The 22261-nt window shown below is 41.6% G+C and overlaps 1 protein-coding gene across 1 annotated transcript in view; it reads right to left on the minus strand.

Moving 5' to 3' along the window:
- Positions 1-22261, minus strand: part of LOC111151981 (exocyst complex component 4) — a 722606-nt gene that overhangs the window by 604908 nt on the left and 95437 nt on the right. The window contains exon 7 of the mRNA XM_022510235.1: positions 13494-13668. Within this exon, the coding sequence (XP_022365943.1) occupies positions 13494-13668 (175 nt within the window). The remainder of the gene's footprint in view (positions 1-13493; positions 13669-22261) is intronic.

Below are 22261 nucleotides of genomic sequence, written 5' to 3' on the forward strand. Positions count from 1 at the left end.
CCCAAGCCAGGCTCCATGCTCAGTGCAAAGTCTACTTGTCCATCCCATCACCCCTCCGCCCCCTGCTCCTCCCCACCACACACACGCTCTTGCTCTAAAATAAATAAATAAAATCTCTGGGGGGTAAAAAAGTCACTACAGTAGTCACTTCAATCATTGTTTTTAAAATCTCCCTATTGAACAGTAGTTAAGGCAATAAACATGGACATCAGACCAGGATCCAAAGCCTGACTCTACTACTGTTTACCAATCACGAGGACACAGTCCTCATGGGAGCTTGGGAATAATAACTCCAAGCTCTCTGAAATGTTGTGAGCAATGAAAAAAAAAACAAAAACTTATTTAAGGTTTGGCCTGGGTCACAGTCATTAGCTTAAGTAAGTATGAGTGCTTATGTTTCTTGAAGTAACACCAGTGCTTCCTTGCTACACCTTAGTGTCTAAAATTTCATGGTTCTCCTGCACGTCGGAATTCACCAGGAGGGCTTGTTCAAACACAGATCACAGAACTCCATCCTGCTGGAGTTTCTCAGTCAGTGTATCTGAGACCAAGCCCTAGAATTTGTACTTCTAACTGGTTCACAAGTGACTGATGATGCTAGTCTGGGGACCAGACCATAATCACCGGTCTGTCTAAAGTCATTCCTGATGTCCCTGTCCACCCTGAGAACTTTTCATGCTAAGACAAAGGAACGAACTTCTTCCAGAAGGAGTCAGAAAAGGCTAACATTGAAAAAAAAAAAAAAAAAAAACTGTTGGCCATGTACACATGCAACAAAGAAAAAAATGACAGCATTGGATGAACTAAGCTAACCAGCCCCTAAAGCGAAATCTGGGGTGCCCTCTATACCCCCAGGCACTCTTTTTCATAAAATATTAGTGCAGGTTTATTCCATAAAATCCCAAGCGATTCGGGTCAGATTAAATCCCCACAGAAATGCAGGCAGAATGAACAGATGGCTTTTTCCTTCCTAAATACTGTGTATGTGTATATATATATATATATAGATATATATATACACATATACATATATACATATATATATACGTATATATATATATATATATATATATATATATATATATATATATATATATATTTTTTTTTTTTTTTTTAAACTTGAGCAGTAAAACTCACTGCCTTCAGAGTCACATGGGACCTGAACATGGACAATCTCAGCGCATTCCGAACCACCACAGTTCTGGAATCCTGTTCACTTGCCCTTTAAACACCGGGAACTGCTCATACCCTTTTGGAACCCAGTCGGTCATGAATGGAGGTAAGAGGAGACAGAAAATCAAGAGCATTATAGATCTAGAAGAGGAGGGATCGGCCAAGCTCTCCTGGTTGCTTCCGGGGTTTTGTTTTCAAGACAAGGGCTCTGCTCTCCATGGCATACACTTTCCCACCCCTCTAGTCCTCTGATTAATGACCCCAGAAGATGAACACCACCACATACTGGAATGGAGTTTCCGGGTAGGTACAGGAAAACTATAAGATTTTTTATATTAAAAATGCCAACTTTCTTTAAACTGAACCCTTGAAGTGCCCCTATTTTGCCCTAGGATGTTCACCTTTACTCTCCTACAAGTAAATGGATTTATCATCATCTCAATCACTACCAGGTTTAAAAAAAAAAAAAAAAAAGAGGCAAAAGTACTGCTATTTGACCAGCAATAATATAAAGACTTGGTGACCAGGACAAAATTACACTAATTATCACAGACTAGCTGGACATCTTCAAATTGAGGCTCTCTGAAGTAATTTACTACAATAAACTGACTAAATTACAGCAATTTTAATTTCATATTCTTGTAGTCCCTCCCCCCTCGCCCCGTAACTCTGCTTGTCTTTAAAAAGGCCACTGTGAGGCACTTTGGGTAGGATCTTTTTTTATGCTACATTTGTAACATGCTCTTGAGGCTTGAAATTAAAATTTCTTTTTCCCACCAATTTGGTCCCTTCCCATTTGGCAAACATCTTTTTTTGATTCTTGCATCTCTAATGGAGCTGAAAATTAATATGACTTTTTTGCTTAATTCTTTGATTATGCAAAAGAATCATCAATGATGTTAGCATGGTTCTTTCTGCATAGTAGGGAGTTGTAATAAAAACCTCACATTTCTATAGCACCTCATCTCCCAGAAGACCACAGTACACTTCAGAAACTATCCTCAGAGGGAGCGTCTCCACACCACTCCCTTGCAGCTGCCCCTCAGGTGAAATGCATGCCCTGATTAAATGGCATTTCCTCAGAAGAATTACATAATACAAGCCCGGATGATTCTAAAGAAAGACTTAACACTTAAAAGAAGTAATTACACACAAAAGACAGCGCAGAAAGAAGTGGATTTGATTTACAGCAAGTCCAGTTCATTTCCAGCAAGATATGCAGGGAAACTTTAATAAGGATAAGAAAATGGAAATGAAAAATCAAAATGTAAAATCCCTCCTTTTTTTCCCCCAAAGAACTAAGGACAATTTTGGATAGTCTCATTTTGCCTTAACCTATTATCACATTTGTCACCCTTCTTCCAAATGTGTTGGCACACCCGCACTAGAAATGACGCCAATGAGCGAGCTGGGGTTAGCTAGGAACAACACTGTGGTCGTCTCCATTATTAACGGTTTCTCTTGCCAACATTATTCATGCCCCTTATCTGGAAGCCTGAGCTAAGCGGCCTGGCCAACAGAAACGCTGGAAATGACTGAACTACCATCCAGTTTAAGAGGAAGAGGTGAAATGCTCTCCTGGGAACATAGCAAATCTTCAGTTTTATGATTCCTCTGCTACATGATTTTTAAATCTACGAAGTTCATCCTATTTACAAGGCACTTAAAATTCAATCTAAAATCAATCAGTATCTACTGGGTATCAACCACTCATTCACTCAAGAAATATTAGGTACATATTTGACACACTTAAGCTGTGCCAAATTCTGGGGCAGGGAGGGGCGGAGGGGCGGGGCAGATTGGGGGGGGGACAACAATTAATAAACAATGTCCCGTCCCTCAAAATAGGAGCTGAAAAAAGAATTAAAACCTGCAAGTGCAAAAGCACTGGGACAAATGGTCCTCCAGAGGACTCTTACCTGCCATGAAGGAAAGATAGGGATTCGGTAGAGGAAAAGAAGTAACTACGAGATATGCCAAAAGAGTAGTAAAAACAAGAAGCGCAACAAGTTCTGGAAAGGAAATCATGGGCACTTCATGGATAAGACAGAACTGACTGGAGCACAGGAAAGAAGGTATCCAGGCATGCGGGCAGAGATGGTGGGAAAGATGTGCAGTATAAAGCCAAATACCGGTGCAAGAAAGGACAGAGTCCAACTTGAAGGACAAATTTAACCAGAGCATGTCTATGAGAAAAGAGTAAAACTAAGCATGGAAGAGAAGGCTCATCCCAACTGTGGAGGCACCTGAATGCCAAGCTAAGAAGATAATCTTATCCAACAGACCCGTTCGTTACAGGGAAGCAGACCATTTGTAATGACCCAATATCTCGTTAGTATTTTCAATTTACTCTGCTGAGGCAACGATGCTGCTCCAGACAAAGCCTGACACATCCACCAGTGCCACAGCACAAGGAGCCACGCTGCTCTCCAAGAGCTCTCTCCCGTGCAAGAACTTAAAATTACCACATTTCGGGGCGCCTGGGTGACTCAGCTGGTTAAGCATCTGCCTTCGGTTCAGGTCATGATCCCGGAGTCCTGGGATCGAGCCCCACGTCAGGCTCCCAGCTCAGCAGGGAGTCTGCCTCTCCCTCTGCTCCTCCCCACCACTCGTGTTCTCTCTCACATGCATTCACTCTCCCTCTCAAATAAATAAAATCTTTAAAAAAATTTTTTTTAAATAAAATGATCACACATCTACAGGACAAAGGACGAATCTGTGGTCATCTAGCTTGCCAGGTATCCTTTTTCTTTATAGTAAAAACCTGGGCAGGGTGGAGGGCGGGGGGAGTTGAACTGGCATTCATGCCTACCGCTCTCCCATTCCCAAAACAGCCCAGGGAGGCCAGCTTGCAACCCTATTGGATTATTAGGAATCTCTGAAGAACACCTTGACACTCTCACACCAGCCCTCTCTACCAAGTTCATCTGCCTTCAGTGAGGGACCCTAGTGACCCTACCTCTGTTGCGTCCCAAACACAGGAGTAATTCTATAGAACTGGGTCAACCTCAAGGCAGTGAATCTCCCCCATACCCTATACCAATCAGCAAAGCATCGAAAATGTGCTTGCGTGGGGAAAAACAAGAGATGGTATTTCTAATCACAGCGGGTGAACAGATCATCAGCAAGGACCCAGAGTCAGAGAAGAAATGAGAAAGCCTGCAGGGATAATCAGTCTACTTCCCTAGTGATACACATTCAATTCCGTCAGGATCAAATGCCCAAGGAAATTCAACCCCATTCTCCTAGGGGACCATCCCGTAGACCAACAGTTCTCACCGTGGAAGGATTTCCTGACATTCGGTTTGGTTTGCGTTCATAATTCCTTTCCGCTGTGCTCACCCCAACTGGTGTGGAAAGTAAATAATTCCCTTATTTCTTGTAAAGTCTCACCTTCATTGTTGCAAAGTTTACCTTTTGTGTTTGTATTTCCAATCAAAAGCACCTGAGCTACACAATCGGTTATTAGTTTATATATTCTTTTTTTTTAAGAATACCAGGCACTGCCGCATTTATTGCCCCCTCGATAAAAACACAGTTGACAATAAACAAGAACTTCCTTTCACTTTGCAGCTATCTCTGAAACAGCTTGGGGAACCCCTCCAACGTGCTCTGTACTAAAGCAGTGCTAACTACTGAGGATTCAGAACTCTGCTGAGACTTTAAAACAACGATATTTCTTCATCTGATCTCCAAAAAGGCTCCCCGTCTCTTTGCTTCCGTGCTCACTGCTAAACACTCCAGTTCTTCTTGAAGCCCTTCATCACCGCAGATGCTCTGCTTGGGACCTGCACCCATGGGTCTATCGTTCCGGGGCACGCGTGTCCAACAGAGCATCTGGGATGCCGCCTCACCAGATCCGGGGAAGCAGGGACAGTCGGCCCCAGCTCCGTGCAGAGATGCGGTTCTGTGCAGCACAGCCAAAAATAGAGCTGGCCTTTTTCATTGCCATATCACGTTGCTAGCACATCTCTAGCGTTGCTGTCACTCATCACCCCCGTGAGACCGGCTATTTCGTGCCGAGCTTTCGTCAGCTGCTGTAGTGTGCTTGGCGGCAGCCCCTGGTTTTCCTGAGATGGAATCTGATCCGACGTGGTGGATTTTGTTGTCACTGTTCACTTTACATTCGCAAAATCCTTCAAAACTTGTAGGGAGTGAAACCAAAAAGGTTCATACACCAATGTGGCAACTCCTTGGCAATACCAACAAATACTTCCGGGAAGCCCAGAACTATGAAAAAATAGTAATTATAGCCTTGAATGCTATAAAATTTGATATATAAGCTTATAAAGGATCAAAAAAATGTAAGGGATTTGTAAGAAAATCCCCTGATGAAGCACCCATTATCTTTTTCAGCGCCTCATTGTATGACCGACAGATATTTGATGCCAAAAATTTATTCTGCCCATCCTTCCTCAGCTAGGTAATACACGCATAAAACACAGATGGGTAAAAGCGATGCTCTTAAAAAGTTTAAAACAGATATCGGAGTAACACATTTTCTTAAGATACTTTGAGTAATAAAGGACTTCTTTAGAACACTTTTTATCAATTTCTCTTACTCCTTAAGATTGTCTTTAATAGCCTTGGTTTTAATATGACCGAACCTCTAACACATGCTAATCCTGGCTCTCCACTGGGGATGCACATTAGAATCAACTAGAATCCTACTGAAACAGGCTCTCCAGAAGTGGGGCGCAGGGACTTCTGGCTGGAATCCTCACCACTGACTATACCGCCTCCAGGCTCCTAGCAGACCCCCAGCCTCCGCCCAGGTGCCCCACACCCTGATACGCACACCGTCTTGATAGGGACCCTGACAGCATCAGTAGGAGTACAAGCCCAAGGGGCACATGACTTGCAATGCTCTAGCTTCTAAAATCTCAGACAAAGCCAGAGAAGAAAATAAGCTTTGGAAGTGGTAGGCTGTCATCTCTCTCACTAGACCAAGAATCAAGCAGACCCTGCCTGGGTAACAAGGAATTTAAGGAGAGCAGCCTTTCCACGAGATCGACTTATTCTGGAGTATCTATCTGCTGCTAAACTACTATAGTAGAGAGTTTGGCCCAATGTATTAGGATACCCATGACATTTACTCCAGTTTTCACTGGCATGAGATAACCTTGGCACTTGCCACATCTGTACCAGCAGCCAGAGGATCTCCTTGGCGGCCCAGGGTTTCCTGCTTTAAGCATTAACAGTAGTGAACATAAAATAACAGAGGATAAGCCCTGATGCTATGGAAACTGGCTCCAATTTTGAGGAAGATTTGTAATGTAACTTTCTAATGTAAATGCAGTTCGGTTCACCAGGCGGCATACCACCCAGTGACGAGACACGATAAAACTTCCAGGAGCAAGTACATTTTGGGAGACTCAGTGGCCGGGCTGGCAGTAACTTTACTATGCCTCCCAAACTAGAGGCTAGCAAAAAGTTTTAAAGGCTGAGACATGAAGAAAAACTATTTCTGCAAGGATAATCTGACAAGTTCTCTGGCTTGGAATACTGAAAATAGCGGGTTTTACTTTAAGGTCTGGAATCCTCAGCTAACAAAATATCAAATGAAACCAAACCTAAGAATAACCTAGTTTCAGACCTGGATTCAAAATAGAAATTGCATTTGTCTCCTTGAAAAACTCCTCCGGGTCATGGATCAGTACCAATAAGATCTGTGCATTTCCTACCTGACAGCAAACTTCACGTTCTCTCTGTATGAGGTTAATTTCATCACTATTTAAACATTTATTTATGTGCCAGTTAGCAAAAGCAAAATGATTTTACATTCTGTCTGTGTTGATCTCTGGAAAGAGAGATCAAGGCATGAACACGTGAAGTGACTTGTTCTGGGTGTCACCGTCAGGGTGAACAGTGTAAGGAGAACCCAGAGCCTCCACCAACCTCGGGAGCACTGCTGAGCACGCCACGGGGCTACCCTTCCAGCCAGTAATAGCTAAATGGGCAATTTGTTTCACAAGGAGATACGAAAGAGGGAAATTTTTTTTAACACCCTAACACCTGTTTAAAGTGATCCTTTCATTCCCTGTTGGGCAGAATTCCACAAGAAATAGAATATTTTGTTTCCACGGTACCTCAGTCTTATGTACCTGAAAATGTGCAGCCAACAGAAAGACAGGCATGTCACCAAGGAGGTGACATTTGGGAAGGTGCTGTTGCTGCTCAGAAGGGCAAAAACATGTATTTCTATTATCACGGTTTCAATAAGAGTGTAAAACTGCAAAAGGAGTGCAGCAGTGTATGGTCACGGGGCTGACACCAGGAGGAAACTCTGACACCCTGTTATTAGGATGACTGCAGCCTTGTCTCCCTCACAAGGCTGTCTCTAGACACAAACACGCTGAGACAAATGAGCCTTTCACCGGCGGGATGGACTCTGCCTGCCAGGGAAAGCCCAGGTTCCAGGGGAGAAAGGCTGCTGAAGTCTTTAAACGATCAAAAATTATTTTCTCTTCCAAGACTTAATAAACAAAAGAGCATTTCAATTTGTCAGCAAGAAACATCTTCCATTCGAAGAAACACAGAAACCCAAACCCTACGTATGGAACTCCATTCACCGCGTAATGCCATCACCTAGGCTCAAGGGGGCGCACGCTTAACGGCATGGGGCTATTCTTCTTGTCCCTTATTTCATTCTCCAGGAAGGATTTCAACCCAGAGGGCATGCCACCGGCAAGTATATGAAAACTCAACTGGCCTAAGCAGAAAATTCTACACAGAATGTAAACAAGTCTTCATGTTGGTTTAGGAGAAACAATGACGACAACAACAAAAGCATTCTCCCGTGTTTCTACTCCTGCCAAATCTCTATCAGTGAATTTAGTGCAGAAACATACACTGTAGGCTCCTCCTCACTTCACCAGTGAGCTCTCTATCTTGTGTCCATACTTATTCCCTAATGCCTAGCACATAGCTGGCTCCAATAACTTAATACTAAAACATCATTAAAATATCTGCCATATTGGAATCCAGATTTCTGAGTCATCCACATGGTGTTATAGATTTCCAAGACCCCCGAAAGGTTTACAAATCCTTCTCTCCCTTGTATTCCTTTACCATGCCCTGTGAAAGCCTGTCTTGTTTATTTCACTATTAGACAATACTCAAGTATCATCCACAGACTCTCCATTTGTGTATAAAACAGTTTCCCTGCATTTGTCTCTAGCCACTCTGCTCAGTCCTTTTCAACGCCAGCACACTAATCCTACTTCGTCTCATCACACCCCGATCAAAATCCCCAGTGGTCCAATATTACTGCAAACAAAGGTCCCCAAACTTCAGCATGCATACAAATCACCTGAAGGGCTTGTTAAAACACAGATCATATGGCTGCATCCCTAGAGTTTATCATTTCATTAAGTATAAGGTAGGGATAAAAATCTGCACTTTTAATATGTTCTCAGGGAACACTGGCCCAAAGAAATGGTTCCCAATTAGAGGATTGTAAATAAGTAGAACAAAATCACCTTAGGAACTAAAAAAACAAAACAAAACAACAACAGAAAAACCACCCCACCCAACACAGAAACAACAGAATCCAGTCCTTATCTGCAGTGATTCCCATATGGAAGGTCTAGGAGTGGGCTAGGAATCAAGCCCTGGGTAAATTAAATGCATACCCTGCCTCAGAAATAATCAGTCTGAAAATTATCACAAATGCCTCAAGGCCTTCCACAAGCTGCGCCCCAACCTACCTAGCCGGAAGAAGGGGTCACTTACAGCGCAACCTTTCTCTTTCTCACTTACCTCTGAAGACCATTTCCCATTCCCTCTGGGCCACATAATGCCATCTCATTTGCCATTCCAATTGGAGAGCCACTGCCATCTCCTCCACTCCTGTACTCCAGGAACCAGCTCATCATCATCCCCCAAGCCCTTTTTTGGTCCATTCCACATGTTTCGGCACAATTACAAGACACACTGTGCCAACTGCCTTCTTATATATTTAGCGTGTGCTCATTGGTGTACCTGCCACTGTACACCCCGTTTATGGATGGGTGTATAGCCTAGTATCACTCAGTGACCTGTGACTGTAAAGAATTTTTGAAGGAATCACAAAACACAGAGCTAAAAACAAGGTAAAAGTTGCAGAATAATTTTTACTGTATAATAACAATTTAAAATATTAGATGAACTTCTTATTCAAAAATACTTCATTCTCAAATCTGTGGGTTAATGAAGACTAGTAGAATACATAGTTAAGAAACAACCACAGATTAATTCAAGTCATGACTAAGGTCATTCTTCCAACATATGTCAAAGAAAACAGACGATGGGGTCAGGAGAGTAGGTAAGTAAGAGGTGAAAAATGGACAAAAAAAAAAAAAAAAAAAGAGGAGCAAAGAACAGTGATACCTTGATCTCAAACCAATTAAAATAATAAATGAAATGATATTTCTATGTTAGACACCTCACCTTGTATTATTAGATCAGTTTTAGTTTTATATTCTTTATCTGTCAAATAACGTATGCCAAAGATACACGAACACATTAATATGGAATAGTAACAGTATTTCCAAGTGTATGATTTGGGTACTACCAGTTTACTGAGAGCTATAACAAACAACCGAGACCTCTTCTATGTCTTAAACACATCCTGGAAGGGGAAAACAGTGGGGAACAGAAGTAACTGCAATGGACACAAACTTCCTAGAGTGTTGAAAATATTTTAAAATTGTATCGTGGTGATGGCTGTACAACTCCATAAGTTTACCAAAACCACTGAAATCTGTACTTTAAATGCATGAATCTTATGCCATGCAAATAATCTCAATAAAGCTGGCTGGGCACTTGGGTGGCTCAGTCGTTAAGCATCTGCCTTCAGCTCAGGTCATGATCCCAGAGTCCTGGGATCGAGGCCCACATCGGGCTCTCTGCTCGGCAGGAAGCCTGCTTCTCTCCCGCTCCCCCTGCTTGTGTTCCCTCTCTCTCTGTGTCTCTGTCAAATAAATAAAATCTTTTTTTAAAAGCTGTTTAAGTAGGCAAAACAACTCCTATCATAAAATGAAGGTAAGATCCCCAAATCACTACATTTGAAACCACATGTGTGAAAGGTGTAAGTCATTTCATAAAGCCAAAAACATGTATTTTAAATTATGTTAACATTTCAGCTGTTCCCGTCTGATGGAACTTAAAATTCCTTAGTGTATTATAAATATTTTTAATACAAGTTGGTGGGTTTTGTTTTCAAAAGTGTGGGAATTGTATATGTTGGACAAATTCAAATGAAGTAGAGCTAAGTAAGGCATCTGACTTCGTTCATAACCATAATTAATTCTTCATGATAGCATTACAAATACAAACCTAACAGACGTAAAAGCTGTTTTCAACTTATAGCATTAGTCTAAGTTTGTCAAATACCAGGGATCATAAGAACTTATAAAATATTTCATAATCTTGCAAAAGTAAGTTTAGATAGTCTGTAAATACTTTCTAGGGCTTGATATATTCAAGACTGAAATGCCATAAGTACTATGATACAAATAATTACATATGATAATACTAAGTATCTAATAGTATCCAACGTGTCTGCATAATACAAAGTACTAGTATTTCATGGTATCTCTCTATTCATATACTCATAATCTACCTATATTTATCTATCTATCCATCTATCTATCTACTTGAGAGAGCATGCAAATGGGGACAGGGGAGAGGGGCAGAGGGGCAGAGAGGAGAGAGAATCTTAAGTAGGCTGAATACCCAGCACAGAGCCTGATGTGGGGCTCAAGTTCACAACTCTGAGATCATGACCTGAGCCGAAATCAAGAGTCAGACATTTAACCAAATGAGCCACCCAGGCACCCCAATATGTATCTTTGTATTTAAAGATGATCCCTTAAACCCACAGTGACAAACTCAAAAAGACCGGGGTATGTTCTTCAAAATGTCATGGAGAAGTTAGTGGCCATTTTTATCACCGGTTCCTTCTAAGCATTGTGTCCTTTTCCCCTCTGGCTACCCTCTCCTTTTTCCTTTGGCTATCTTTAAGGCTTTCTTCTTTGGTTCTCAGCAACCTGAGATGCAGCATCTGGGTACTGGTTTTCTTTGTGTTAATGCTGCTTAGGATTTGTTGAGCTTCTTGGATCTATAGGTTTATGTTTTTCAATAAATTTAGAAACTTTTGGTCATTTCTTCTGATAATTTTTCTACCCCAATAACTCTCTCCACTCTCCTCTGTACCTGCGACTACAAAATGCTAAACTGCAGGATATGGGCCCATTACAGACAATATGGCTTTGTTCATGTTTCTTTGCAATCGGCTTTCTCCCTATGCTTCATTTTGGATTGTTCCCATTGATTCATCTTCAAGTTCTCTGACCTTTTCTTCTATAGCAGGCAATCGGCAGCTAAAGGCATCTGGTACATTTTTCATTTCAGATATTAATTTTTATTAATTTTCTTAAATCCCAACTAAAGTCGCATTCTTCTGCCTTTTCACAAACTTAAGAGTGTGCTGGACTCTGTGGATGCTTTGCTACTGAAAATGTGGACTGTCTTACTCTCGAGTGAGTTTTGCTCTGGCAGGCCGCTAATGTACAGGAGGATCAGGCTGATGCTACAGAGACTTGATTAGGCAAGATCTCGAGTCACCCCCACCCTACAGCCAGAACAGTCCTCTTCCCACAACACAACCTTTCTGAGGCCACATTGGAAAGAACAGGGTGCTCGGCAAGTTGAGCCCACTCTGGCCACCCTGAACTCCCAACATTTCTAAGCATCTGGCAACATCTGGAATTACCGATCAACATACAGTCCCACAGTGGCCATTTTCTGCCAAGCCTTGTGGTGCATCTATGCAGCTTCATATTTGACCAAAGACCCAAGGGCACTCTTTTCCGACCAATGGTGGCACCTCCTCTGGGCAATTCCCTCTTCTCCACCTCCACCATCCCACCCCACAGATTCCAGCTGCTTCCACATCCTCAAACTCTCACCTCTGCTTCCTCTGCTTAGGGAGCCTGCTGCTGTCTGCCTCGATTTCACTTCCCTATGCTACAGTGTGGCAGGTGTCCCCCGAGAGGAAGCTGGGATGAATGAGGGACTCGCTTCATGTGTTCTCTGCTCTCAAGTGAACATGCTGACTGCCTCAGTCCATCAAGCTTTAGAGCTGCTTACAACAGGAGGTAACTGCATCATGGCTAGAACCAAAAGTCCCTCATTCTTACCACTTTTGAAATGGCCTTGAAGTCTATTTTCTTGTTTCATCCTTAAAATAAACATGGGACATGTTTGTGGGAAAAGCACATATTTCTGTGATATTTATAAATCAAGATATAAAATGTTAAAGCACCAGTTTCCCAGCAATAAAGATACTTTATTCGATACACAAATATTCATCAAGCAGCCACTATGGACACATGGTAATAGAGCAGCAAAAAGAACACAGAGGATATAGCTGCATCTTGTATTCTTTTCCCTGAGTCATCAACAGAGCACACAGACTGCACCCAAAAAAAGTCTAATGAGTGAGTAGCCAAGAATCCATCATTCAATCCAACAGAAGTATACCTTATACTCTTAAAAATGACAACAATTTACACTCATGATTTATTTCTTCCTGCAAATACTCCTATTTGCCATGCAAGTAATTTCATTCCTACACAGTTATATTTTTCAATTTCCTACGTGTACTTAACTTTTTTCATATTAGTAGGTACTATCTAACCAAGTCACTTCTATTTAGCTATGTCAAATTTGCTTCAGCTAACTCTTAATCGAATTTCCAGTCCTCATCTGGCCAAATCAAATATATTTTCCTAGCACACGGAGAGAAAATAAAATTTCTAAATACCATCTCTGCATCATCATACTGAACAGTAATATCATTTCTCCAATCTTCAACAAATCAAAGTGATACATTTATACCTTATGGTTATTTTCATCTCTCAAAACACACTCTTGACCTGTCATTTACTCCAATATATGCAAGAGATGACTGTAAGAAAACAGCCATAAAACTAAGCTACATATGTTCATAAAATACTGTTTAAGAACATTTTAATACTGATTACCTTAATATACGACTCATGCCAGAGAAGTCAAGTACGTTACGACAGAGAGCCAAATACTATACATCCTCGACTGCAACATATTGTGAATCTCCTAATATGAACGCCTGGCAAAAAAAAGTTGAAACATCTTTTTGGAAGATGAGGGAAGTTGATGACAACAGCAGCATCACCCTTAAATAGCATCGTGGCTTTCTCACTGTTTATGAGTAAGGGAACATTTTAGGTGCAGATTTTTCATTCCAACCTGTTATTCCACATCAAGACGGCGCCATATCTGTAAAAGGACCTTACCTGCAGAACATCTTGGATCTTCACCCACACGTCCGCCATATCGTACAACTTGACATCGTCCTGCTGAGTCAGTGGGGCCACAACAGTGTCCTGCAGGTACCCCAGGACCACAGAGTGTGCAGTGGCTACAGCATTAAACTTGTCAAACAGCAACTCCAGCAGCTCCAGAAGCAACCTGGTGAAAAAGCAGGTAATATTTACATCCACACATGCACGCCCACGAAGATGGCTTATGATGGCCTGCACGAAAACCATCAACGTTGGAGACAGCGCATGGGATTTTCACAGACTGATCTCCAACAGTTGTAGGATCGAAGCAATTCTTGAAGCTAAACCTCAGTTTCCTCTGCTAGACAATGGAGAGGATGCAAGAATGGAAAAGCCAGTGGTCACGTCCCTGAACCAGCAGTAACAGCTCATGCGTCCTTTTTATCATATTTGAACGATCACCCCACTACCACTCTGTATTCACACAGGCAGTTTCTCCGAGAAATTCAGGCAATTTTTCAGACAACAGTTCTGATGTTACACAGAACATGCTATTTCCCAGCGATAAATTGGGCACTTTGGTAAGGATGCTAATCCTTTTAGTCACGGAAAGCTGTGCCTACCATTCAGATGTATGGCCTGAGTTGCCTGAAAAAAAAATACACACCTGCCAAGCAATCTGACTCTCACCATAGGGAGCAGCTTAGGCATCGCATTATCTCATTTTTCATAGTGAGAGATGCTGGACACATATTATTACATCCATTTTATGTACTCAAGGACACAAAATGAGGTTGCAAGGCAGCTGAGCCTAGAACAAAAGTTGACTTCCGTGTCAGTGCATTTAACCACGTACCTCTTGCTGTAGCTCTAAAATGCAGATGTGCATTCGGAGATAGCTTGAAGCTTTGTGTCAGGAATGCCAAGCAATTCCTCTAACACTGAGCCTTACAGCTTCACTGATCACCTAGGCTTAGAATTATTTTTTCCTCCTCTGAACTTGTATTTTATCCCACTTGTAAGGAACCTATATGTGGCTCGTGTATGTGACTCAATAAACATGGGTCACAAGTATTTACACAGAGATGTTTTACCTCCCTCCTTCAGTATTAGTCTTTCAATATGGGAAACTGCTTTATACATCTCCATATACTTAGGAGCACTGAAAACATGATCAGCAAATATTTACTGAATTGAATGTGTGTACCAAGAATGAGTCCAGAAAATTCTGGAATGTGACCTTTACTGTGTATTGTGGGCTCTCAGTTCAGAGTTCCTAAGCAGACTTACAACGCAACCTGAAAGGTGGAAAAGGAAAGCAAAAGAGCTTATCAGCTATGTCAATTAACAAGATTTTATTACAATAAGAGGTCGTAACTGCAATTTCATCAAAATGTATAGCCTATTATCTATTCTTATGGCTACTTTACTGCCCAATTACTATAATTAATGTGCCAGTGTGACAGCCAATAACTATCTTATGATAAAACCCTAATATCTGTTTGACATTTTAATTTAGATGAGACAGAATCAATAAAAATTTATGTAGTACTCCCAGTTTAGAACACACATAATCCAGAAATTAAACACTGTATTTGTAAATAGGAGCCATTCTACCTTTGGGAATGATGGGATTTTTAAAAAAATCTTTTAAAGGTCAAATCACATTTATACTGACATATACGTGAAACAATTCTTTCTCATCTGTTACAGGAGAAATTCTCAAACATCAGCAGAGGGTACAGAGGAAGATGGGTCTAATGTAACAGCCAAAACAGTTAATTCAGTGTAGGGAAATGATCTGTATAAAACTGATATCTGGCATCATACAGAGTAAAGTCCTGATTAAGTGAAGGCTCTACTTTTCAAATAAAGATTTAAGTTAAGTATGTAAGCCTTATGATTCCCAAATATCAATCCATAGACCCTAGAGTATTTTTCAGGGATAGACAGGAAAATAAGAAGAACAGGAACATTTATCAACTTTTCACAAAAGTAAATTCATTTGGTATTTTTGGTACTCTCTTGATAGGAAAATCTCATTTTCTATCATGACAGCAATTAACCCTGCCAAATGTCCTTAACGTGACAAAATTAAAAATAACCTTATGCTATACGCTAATGGTTCTTGCCATCCTATTGATCCAGGACATCCCGAAGCCTGGGGCACACTGGTGTCCAACTGCCCAATAGCATGAAGCTCCAGGTACAGGCCTGCAAACCAGCAATGAAACAGAAAACACTGGAAAAGAGGTGGCTCCTCTGAATGCAGGGGTGCTGCTATCCGATCATCTCCAGGGCCACCAAGCTCCATGACTGCACGCCCTGACAGCCACTCAAGGACAATGGCAGTTGAGCAAGCCAGGGCAGTGCTCTATTTAGAAAAGAGACAGAGCAGGGAATTGGGGTTTAGGATGAGATTCGTGGTAACTATTGACATCATGGAAATAACAATCCTTCGATAAAATGCTGACACACTGCCAGCTTCCCTCAATCCTGAACAATCTAGACCAAGACAGACTTGTTGTTGTAGGACCATCACAGCCCTAACAGAAGCCACACAGGGAAGAAAGGAGAAGAGACAGGCCGGAAGTGAAGGGAGTCTGGTTGCAGCTCTACCTACATTTGAAACATCGACTCATTTCAAAGACAGAGACACTCTCCTCTGCCTTACCACAGCACAAGCATGGCAATATTAATAAAAGCCACAGTTCTTACATCAAAATTAAAGACTTCAACACTGCAAATGATACCATCAAGAAAGTGAAAAGACATCCCATGAAATGGGTGAAAATATTTAAAAATCATTCATCTGACAAAGGATTTATATCTAGCCAATTTAAAGATTTCTTACAACTCACAATAAAAAGAAGAATAACCAAATTTTAAGATAGATAAAGGTTTTGAAAATATTTCTCCAAAGAAGATATATGAATAACCAAAAGGCAAACAAAAGACATGCAACATCAGAGAAATTCAAGTCAGAATCACAAGATACCATCGCCCATCAGGATAGCTATATTCAAATAGGCAAGCGATAAAAAGTCCTGTTGAGGTCATAGAGAGAAACCGGAACTCTCAATACAATACTGGTGGGAATGTAAAATGGTAGAGCTGCTCTGGAAACGGGTTTGGCAATTCTTCAAAACATGAAACAGAAGGTTACCATATATGAACCCAGGAATTCCATTCCTAGGTATATCCCCAAGAGAAATGAAAATATACGTGTACACAGAAACTTCTACACAGGGCGCCTGGGTGGCTCAGTGGGTTAAGCCGCTGCCTTCGGCTCGGGTCATGATCTCAGAGTCCTGGGATCGAGCCCCGCATCGGGCTCCTTGCTCGGTGGGGAGCCTGCTTCTCTCTCTGCCTCTGCCTGCCTCTCTACCTGCTTGTGCTCTCTCTCTCTCTCTCTCTCTCTCTCTCTCTGTCAAATAAATAAATAAATAAAATCTTTAAAAAAAAAAAAAAAAGAAACTTCTACACAGATGCTCATGCCAGCATTATTCCTAAAGTAAAATATTACAATAGTAAAGTTGTAAAAATGGAAATAATCCACATGTCCATCACCTCATCAATGGACAAACAAAATGTTCTATACTCGTACAAAGATTATTATTGGTTATCAAAGGGAATGAAGTGCTGGACATGCTATAAGAAGGATGAACCTTGAAAATGTGATAGGTAAGAAAAGTCACAGAAGACTACATATTTCATGACTCTATTTATACAAAATACCCAGAATACACAGATTATACACACACACACACACACACACACACACACACACACACACACACACGTGTGTGTGTATGTTATGTATTTTACGTATATATATGTAAAATATATGCATAGTTACTTAAATGGGTGGGAATTGACTACTAATGCATATGAGGTTTATTTTTTTAGGGCCAGGGGGACAAAAATGTTCTGGAACCAGACAGAGGTGCTGACTGCACAACCCTGTGGATACACTAAAAACCACTGAACTGTACAATTTCAATGGATGAACTGTGTAGCATCTGAATTTTATCTCAATATGTCTATTTTAAAAAGAAACCCATCAGCTATGGTACTGAGTGAGGACAGCAGGGCCCACACCGCCTCTGTATTGAGAACATATAAAATAGTGAAAAAGGAAACTGATGTCTCAAAAAGTGAAGTATTATGAAAGTGGACTCCTTTGGAGTCTTACTATTGGAGGACATGAGCTTTTGTCTTTTGGCTGACTTGGTTTTGGTTTGTTCTTCCCAGTACTGTAAGTAACCTGTTAGAAATCAAGATTCACGGGCTTTCCCAGCATCAATAATTCCTCTATTCTTTATGAAGAAAAAAAAAAAAAAAAAAACTCAACTTCTCCAAGTATTCCCATCTATAAAAACAAAGTATTTATTAATACCTGTTTAGGGTTCTCACTGAACTGCTGGAAAGAGCACAGCAGAAAACAGACAGAATCAGGTAGAGGGAAGAGAGTTCAGGTGCCCTCTGTCTGGGTTTCTGGCTTAAGCAACTCTGAAGATGATGGTTATCTTTCCTGAGAGTGAGTGAATTCAAGTGAAGACAGAAATTTGGAAAGAGGGTTCCTGGGTTTATATCTGGTTAAATTTAAGGTGTTATTTATTTAAGCACTTGGATATGCAAATCTGGAGCTCAGAGCAGAGACTGACACTGGAAATTTTTAAGAATGATAAATATTTGAGAGGAAGCGATCACTCAGGATAATATGCAGAGTAAGTAAAGCAAGCAAAGTTCACAGCCAACACTTTCCAAAACAGCAGCATTGAAAAGATGGTTAGGAAGTAGCTAGGAGGGAAGAATGAAGCCAGGAAAGGAAATTGTAGAAGACAAAGGAGAAGAGAATATCCACAGTCAAGGCTACACTGAGGTCAGAGAAGGTAAAGACAGAGAATCGTACAACTCACAGGTCCCAGTGACCTTGGCAAGAGGACTGCAGAGGAGCACTGGAAGCTGACCCCTCCCCAGTGGAATGAGGAGTGAATGGCTAATAAGGAAAGAGAAACCGAAGTCAAAACACACGCTTCACAAAGGCACAACATCCCTTACCAACATATGCACTCCTTAAAAAAGAAAAAGTAAGATGACTCTCTCCTGTAGCATCCAAGAGTAAGAGAGATCAGGAATCACTCACATCAACAGGACATAAATCCACACTGGTCTGGCCCAATTTAGAGCCACCAGAAATCAAGAGAAACAAGATGAATATTCATAGACACTTGCCAACTGCCCACACGACACTAGAGCGGGAAAACAAGCGACTGTCTTTGGCTGTAGACATACTCAGGGTCACCCAAACACACAAAGCCCTGCTCAAGTTATTCCCCACTCCCACCACAAAATTTAAATAAATAAAAGAAATAAACCATTCCATTGTGGTTAACTCGGTCACTTAAATCATTTTAGGCTCAAGGTTTCACCACTGATCTAAAAGACAAATGAGCAGACAGAATTAATAAAGTACCAGCAACTCCTTAAACGGACCTTAACAAAAGCCTCCCATACAAAGAAGCCTAAGAACCTCCAAGATTAAAATTTCAATTAATTGCCATTTCTACCCCTCAGAAAAAAAGAACACCCACTGTCTCTCTCACATGCACCACAGCAGTCATATCTAGAGGCACAATATAGTGTGCATTAAACAGCAATAAAGCATCACAGGTAGCACAGTGACATGGTAATCCTGGGATGACCAGATAGTATAAATGCCACTGAGAACCACAGACCTGAAGCCAGCTCCCTGCTGCATATCCGTGGGACCTTCACAACATCATGAGGGTATTCCAAATCGCAGGTTCCTCAAACACAAACTTCTTTAATTACAGTTTCCTAATCACAGACACTGAGAAACAGATGCAAAAAAATGTATGTAAAGTCCCAAAAGCTTCTGCACAGCAAAGGAAACAGTCAACAAAACAAAGAGGCAACTCACAGAATGGGAGAAGATATTTGCCAATGATACTATAGACAAAGGGCTGATACCCAAGATCTATGAAGAACTCCTCAAACTCAACACCCAAAAAGCAGACAATCATGTCAAGAAATGGGCAGAAGACGTGAACAGACACTTCTCCAAAGACATACAAATGGCTAACAGACACATGAAAAAATGTTCATCGTCACTAGACGTCAGGGAAATTCCAATCAAAACCACACCTTATACCAGTTAGAATGGCCAAAATCAACAGGACAGGAAACGACATGTGTTAGAGAGGATATGGAGAAAGGGGAACCCTCTTCCACTGTTGGTGGGAATGCAAGTTGGTGCAGCCACTTTGGAGGTTTCATTGTGGAGGTTTCTTAAGAAATTAAAAATAGAGCTTCTCTATGACCCTGCAATTGCACTGCTGGGTATTTATCCCAAAGATACAGATGTAGTGAAAAGAAGGGCCATCTGTACCCCAATATTCATAGCAGCAATGGCCACGGTCGCCAAACTGTGGAAAGAAACAAGATGCCCTTCAACGGATGAATGGATAAGGAAGATATGGTCCATATATACAATGGAGTATTATGCCTCCATCAGAAAGGATGAATACCCAACTTTTTTTAATCATCATGGATGGGACTGGAGGAGATTATGCTGAGTGAAATAAGTCAAGCAGAGAAAGTCAATTATCATATGGTTTCACTTACTTGTGGAGCATAAGGAATAACACAGAGGACACTGGGAGATGGACAGGAGAAGTGAGCTGGGGGAAATCAGAGGAGGAGACAAACCAAGAGACTGTGGACTCTGAGAAACAAACTGAGGGTTTTGGAAGGGAGAAGGATGAGGGGATGGGTGAGCCTGGTGGTGGGTATTAGGGAGGGCACATATTGCATCCAGCACTGGGTGTGGTGCATAAACAATGAATCTTGGAACACTGAAAAAAATAAAATTAAATTAAGATGTTAAAAAAAAATGTATGTAAAAGTAAACTGAAAAAGCAAACCTGAAAAAACAGCAAGTTGTTTTTGTACCTTTAACAGATACCATCTGAAAGGGGAGACGGGGAGAGACACAGGAGATTTGCTCCAGATGTCTGCATGGCCCAGGTGCACCTCTGTCCCCCCGTCAGCTCCGTCAGAAAGATACAGCAGCATCATTCCAGGAAAACCCCTGCTTCAGTTTACTTGGATCTGGGGTCTGTCACTGATAACTGAAGGAGGCCTAACTCACAGGGTAAGAGCCAATTCCTTCATTCCTCTGCGACTCTATATGCCCTCCAAAAATAGACGGTCACAACGGACACAGGGTAGTGACAGAACAGTGACATGCATGGCCTCCTGCAACAGAAAATAAGGGCATAAGCCTTAGTTTACGTCTCCTTGTAACCATATGTCTCCTCCAACACAAGGCCCAATGCCCAGAATGAGGTAACAGTCAAATGTCGTGGGTACCTGAGTCCATGAGTAGGGTGGCAGCAATATTAGAAGTCTAGAATTGGAGACACTGACCTGGGGTCCTCAGCATGGGGCTGGTGGCTAAAGCTGGCATACTGAAAGAGAGCTCTGAAACAGGAGGGCTGAAGTAGGAGGGCAAAGAGGATGATGACAATAGCGACGAGGACTGCAACAAAGACCACTGCGCCAAACACAGCCACACTGATTACATGCCAGGCACTGCGGAAGTGCTTTACTTGGATCATCTCATTGAAACCTTTGGCCAACCCTATAGGGAAGGTACTGCTTTTATCCCCATTTTACAGACAACGAAACTGTAACACAGATAAGGTTTAAACAAACGCCTCAGTTTTAGAGGCTGCTCCTTTTAGGGGTATTAGGAAAAAAGGAAGTTGTTTTTAAGAAGAGGCCACAGGTGCCTTGGTGGCTCCACTGGCTAAGGCTTCAACTCATGATTTTGGCTCCAGTCGTGATCTCCAGGTCGGGAGATGGAGCCCCGCGCTGAGCTCCTCACTTAGCAGGAAGTCTGCTTCAGATCTTCTCTCTCCCCCTCCCTCCACACACACTCTCTCACTCTCTAATAAATAGATCTTGGAAGGAAGGAAGGAAGGAAGGGAGGGAGGGAGGGAGGAAAGGAGAAGGGGAGGGAAGGAGGGAGGGAGGGAGGGAGGCCGAAGTGGTATCAGTACTGTACAATGCCAGGGAAACCAAGGCTGGAAAAAATGTCAATAGAACTGTCTATACTGACTCTACCTTTTCACCATAAACTAGTTTTTACCCCTGATATTCTACTAAAACAACTCTTGCAAAAGTCTCCAACATCATTTTGCTCCAACTAATAGACACTCTCCAGCCCTTATTTAAGTAAGTGCAGCACTTGTTTCTACTGACCACTCGCTCCTCCTTGAGACATGGCCTCCCCCTGGTCCACAAGCCAACACTCTTCTGCTTTCCTTCCACCTCTCTGCTGGCTCCTTCTCAGAAGCTCTTCCTCAGCCTGTTCCCAGAGTCCTGTGAACACTTCCCAATCCTCACACTCTCTCTGGGTGACCAACAACAAGGTGAGAAAATACGCTACATATTATAACCTCCTGGTTTCAGAAGCCCATAATAAAAAAAAATATTTCACATTTAACTACCCTCTCAAAAGGATAACCTTACCAATCTTAACGTGAGAATCAAAGGTATAGTTCAAGCTGAAAGACACATGCACTCAGAGCTAACTTTAATAATACTGTAATAAAATCTGTTTTGTATTAAAAAAAAAAAAACCCACAGAAGTGTGGGACTGAAGGAGATATCTGTTCTTTAAACATATATCCAATTACCTGGCAGATTTTAGAAACAGCCCTCTTAAAAGTAAAATGTTACTTTTTTTT

The sequence above is a fragment of the Enhydra lutris genome, unplaced genomic scaffold, assembly GCF_002288905.1.
Source record: "Enhydra lutris kenyoni isolate GAN:26980312 unplaced genomic scaffold, ASM228890v2 scaffoldscaffold27, whole genome shotgun sequence".
In the NCBI taxonomy this organism is placed as follows: Eukaryota; Metazoa; Chordata; class Mammalia; order Carnivora; family Mustelidae; genus Enhydra; species Enhydra lutris.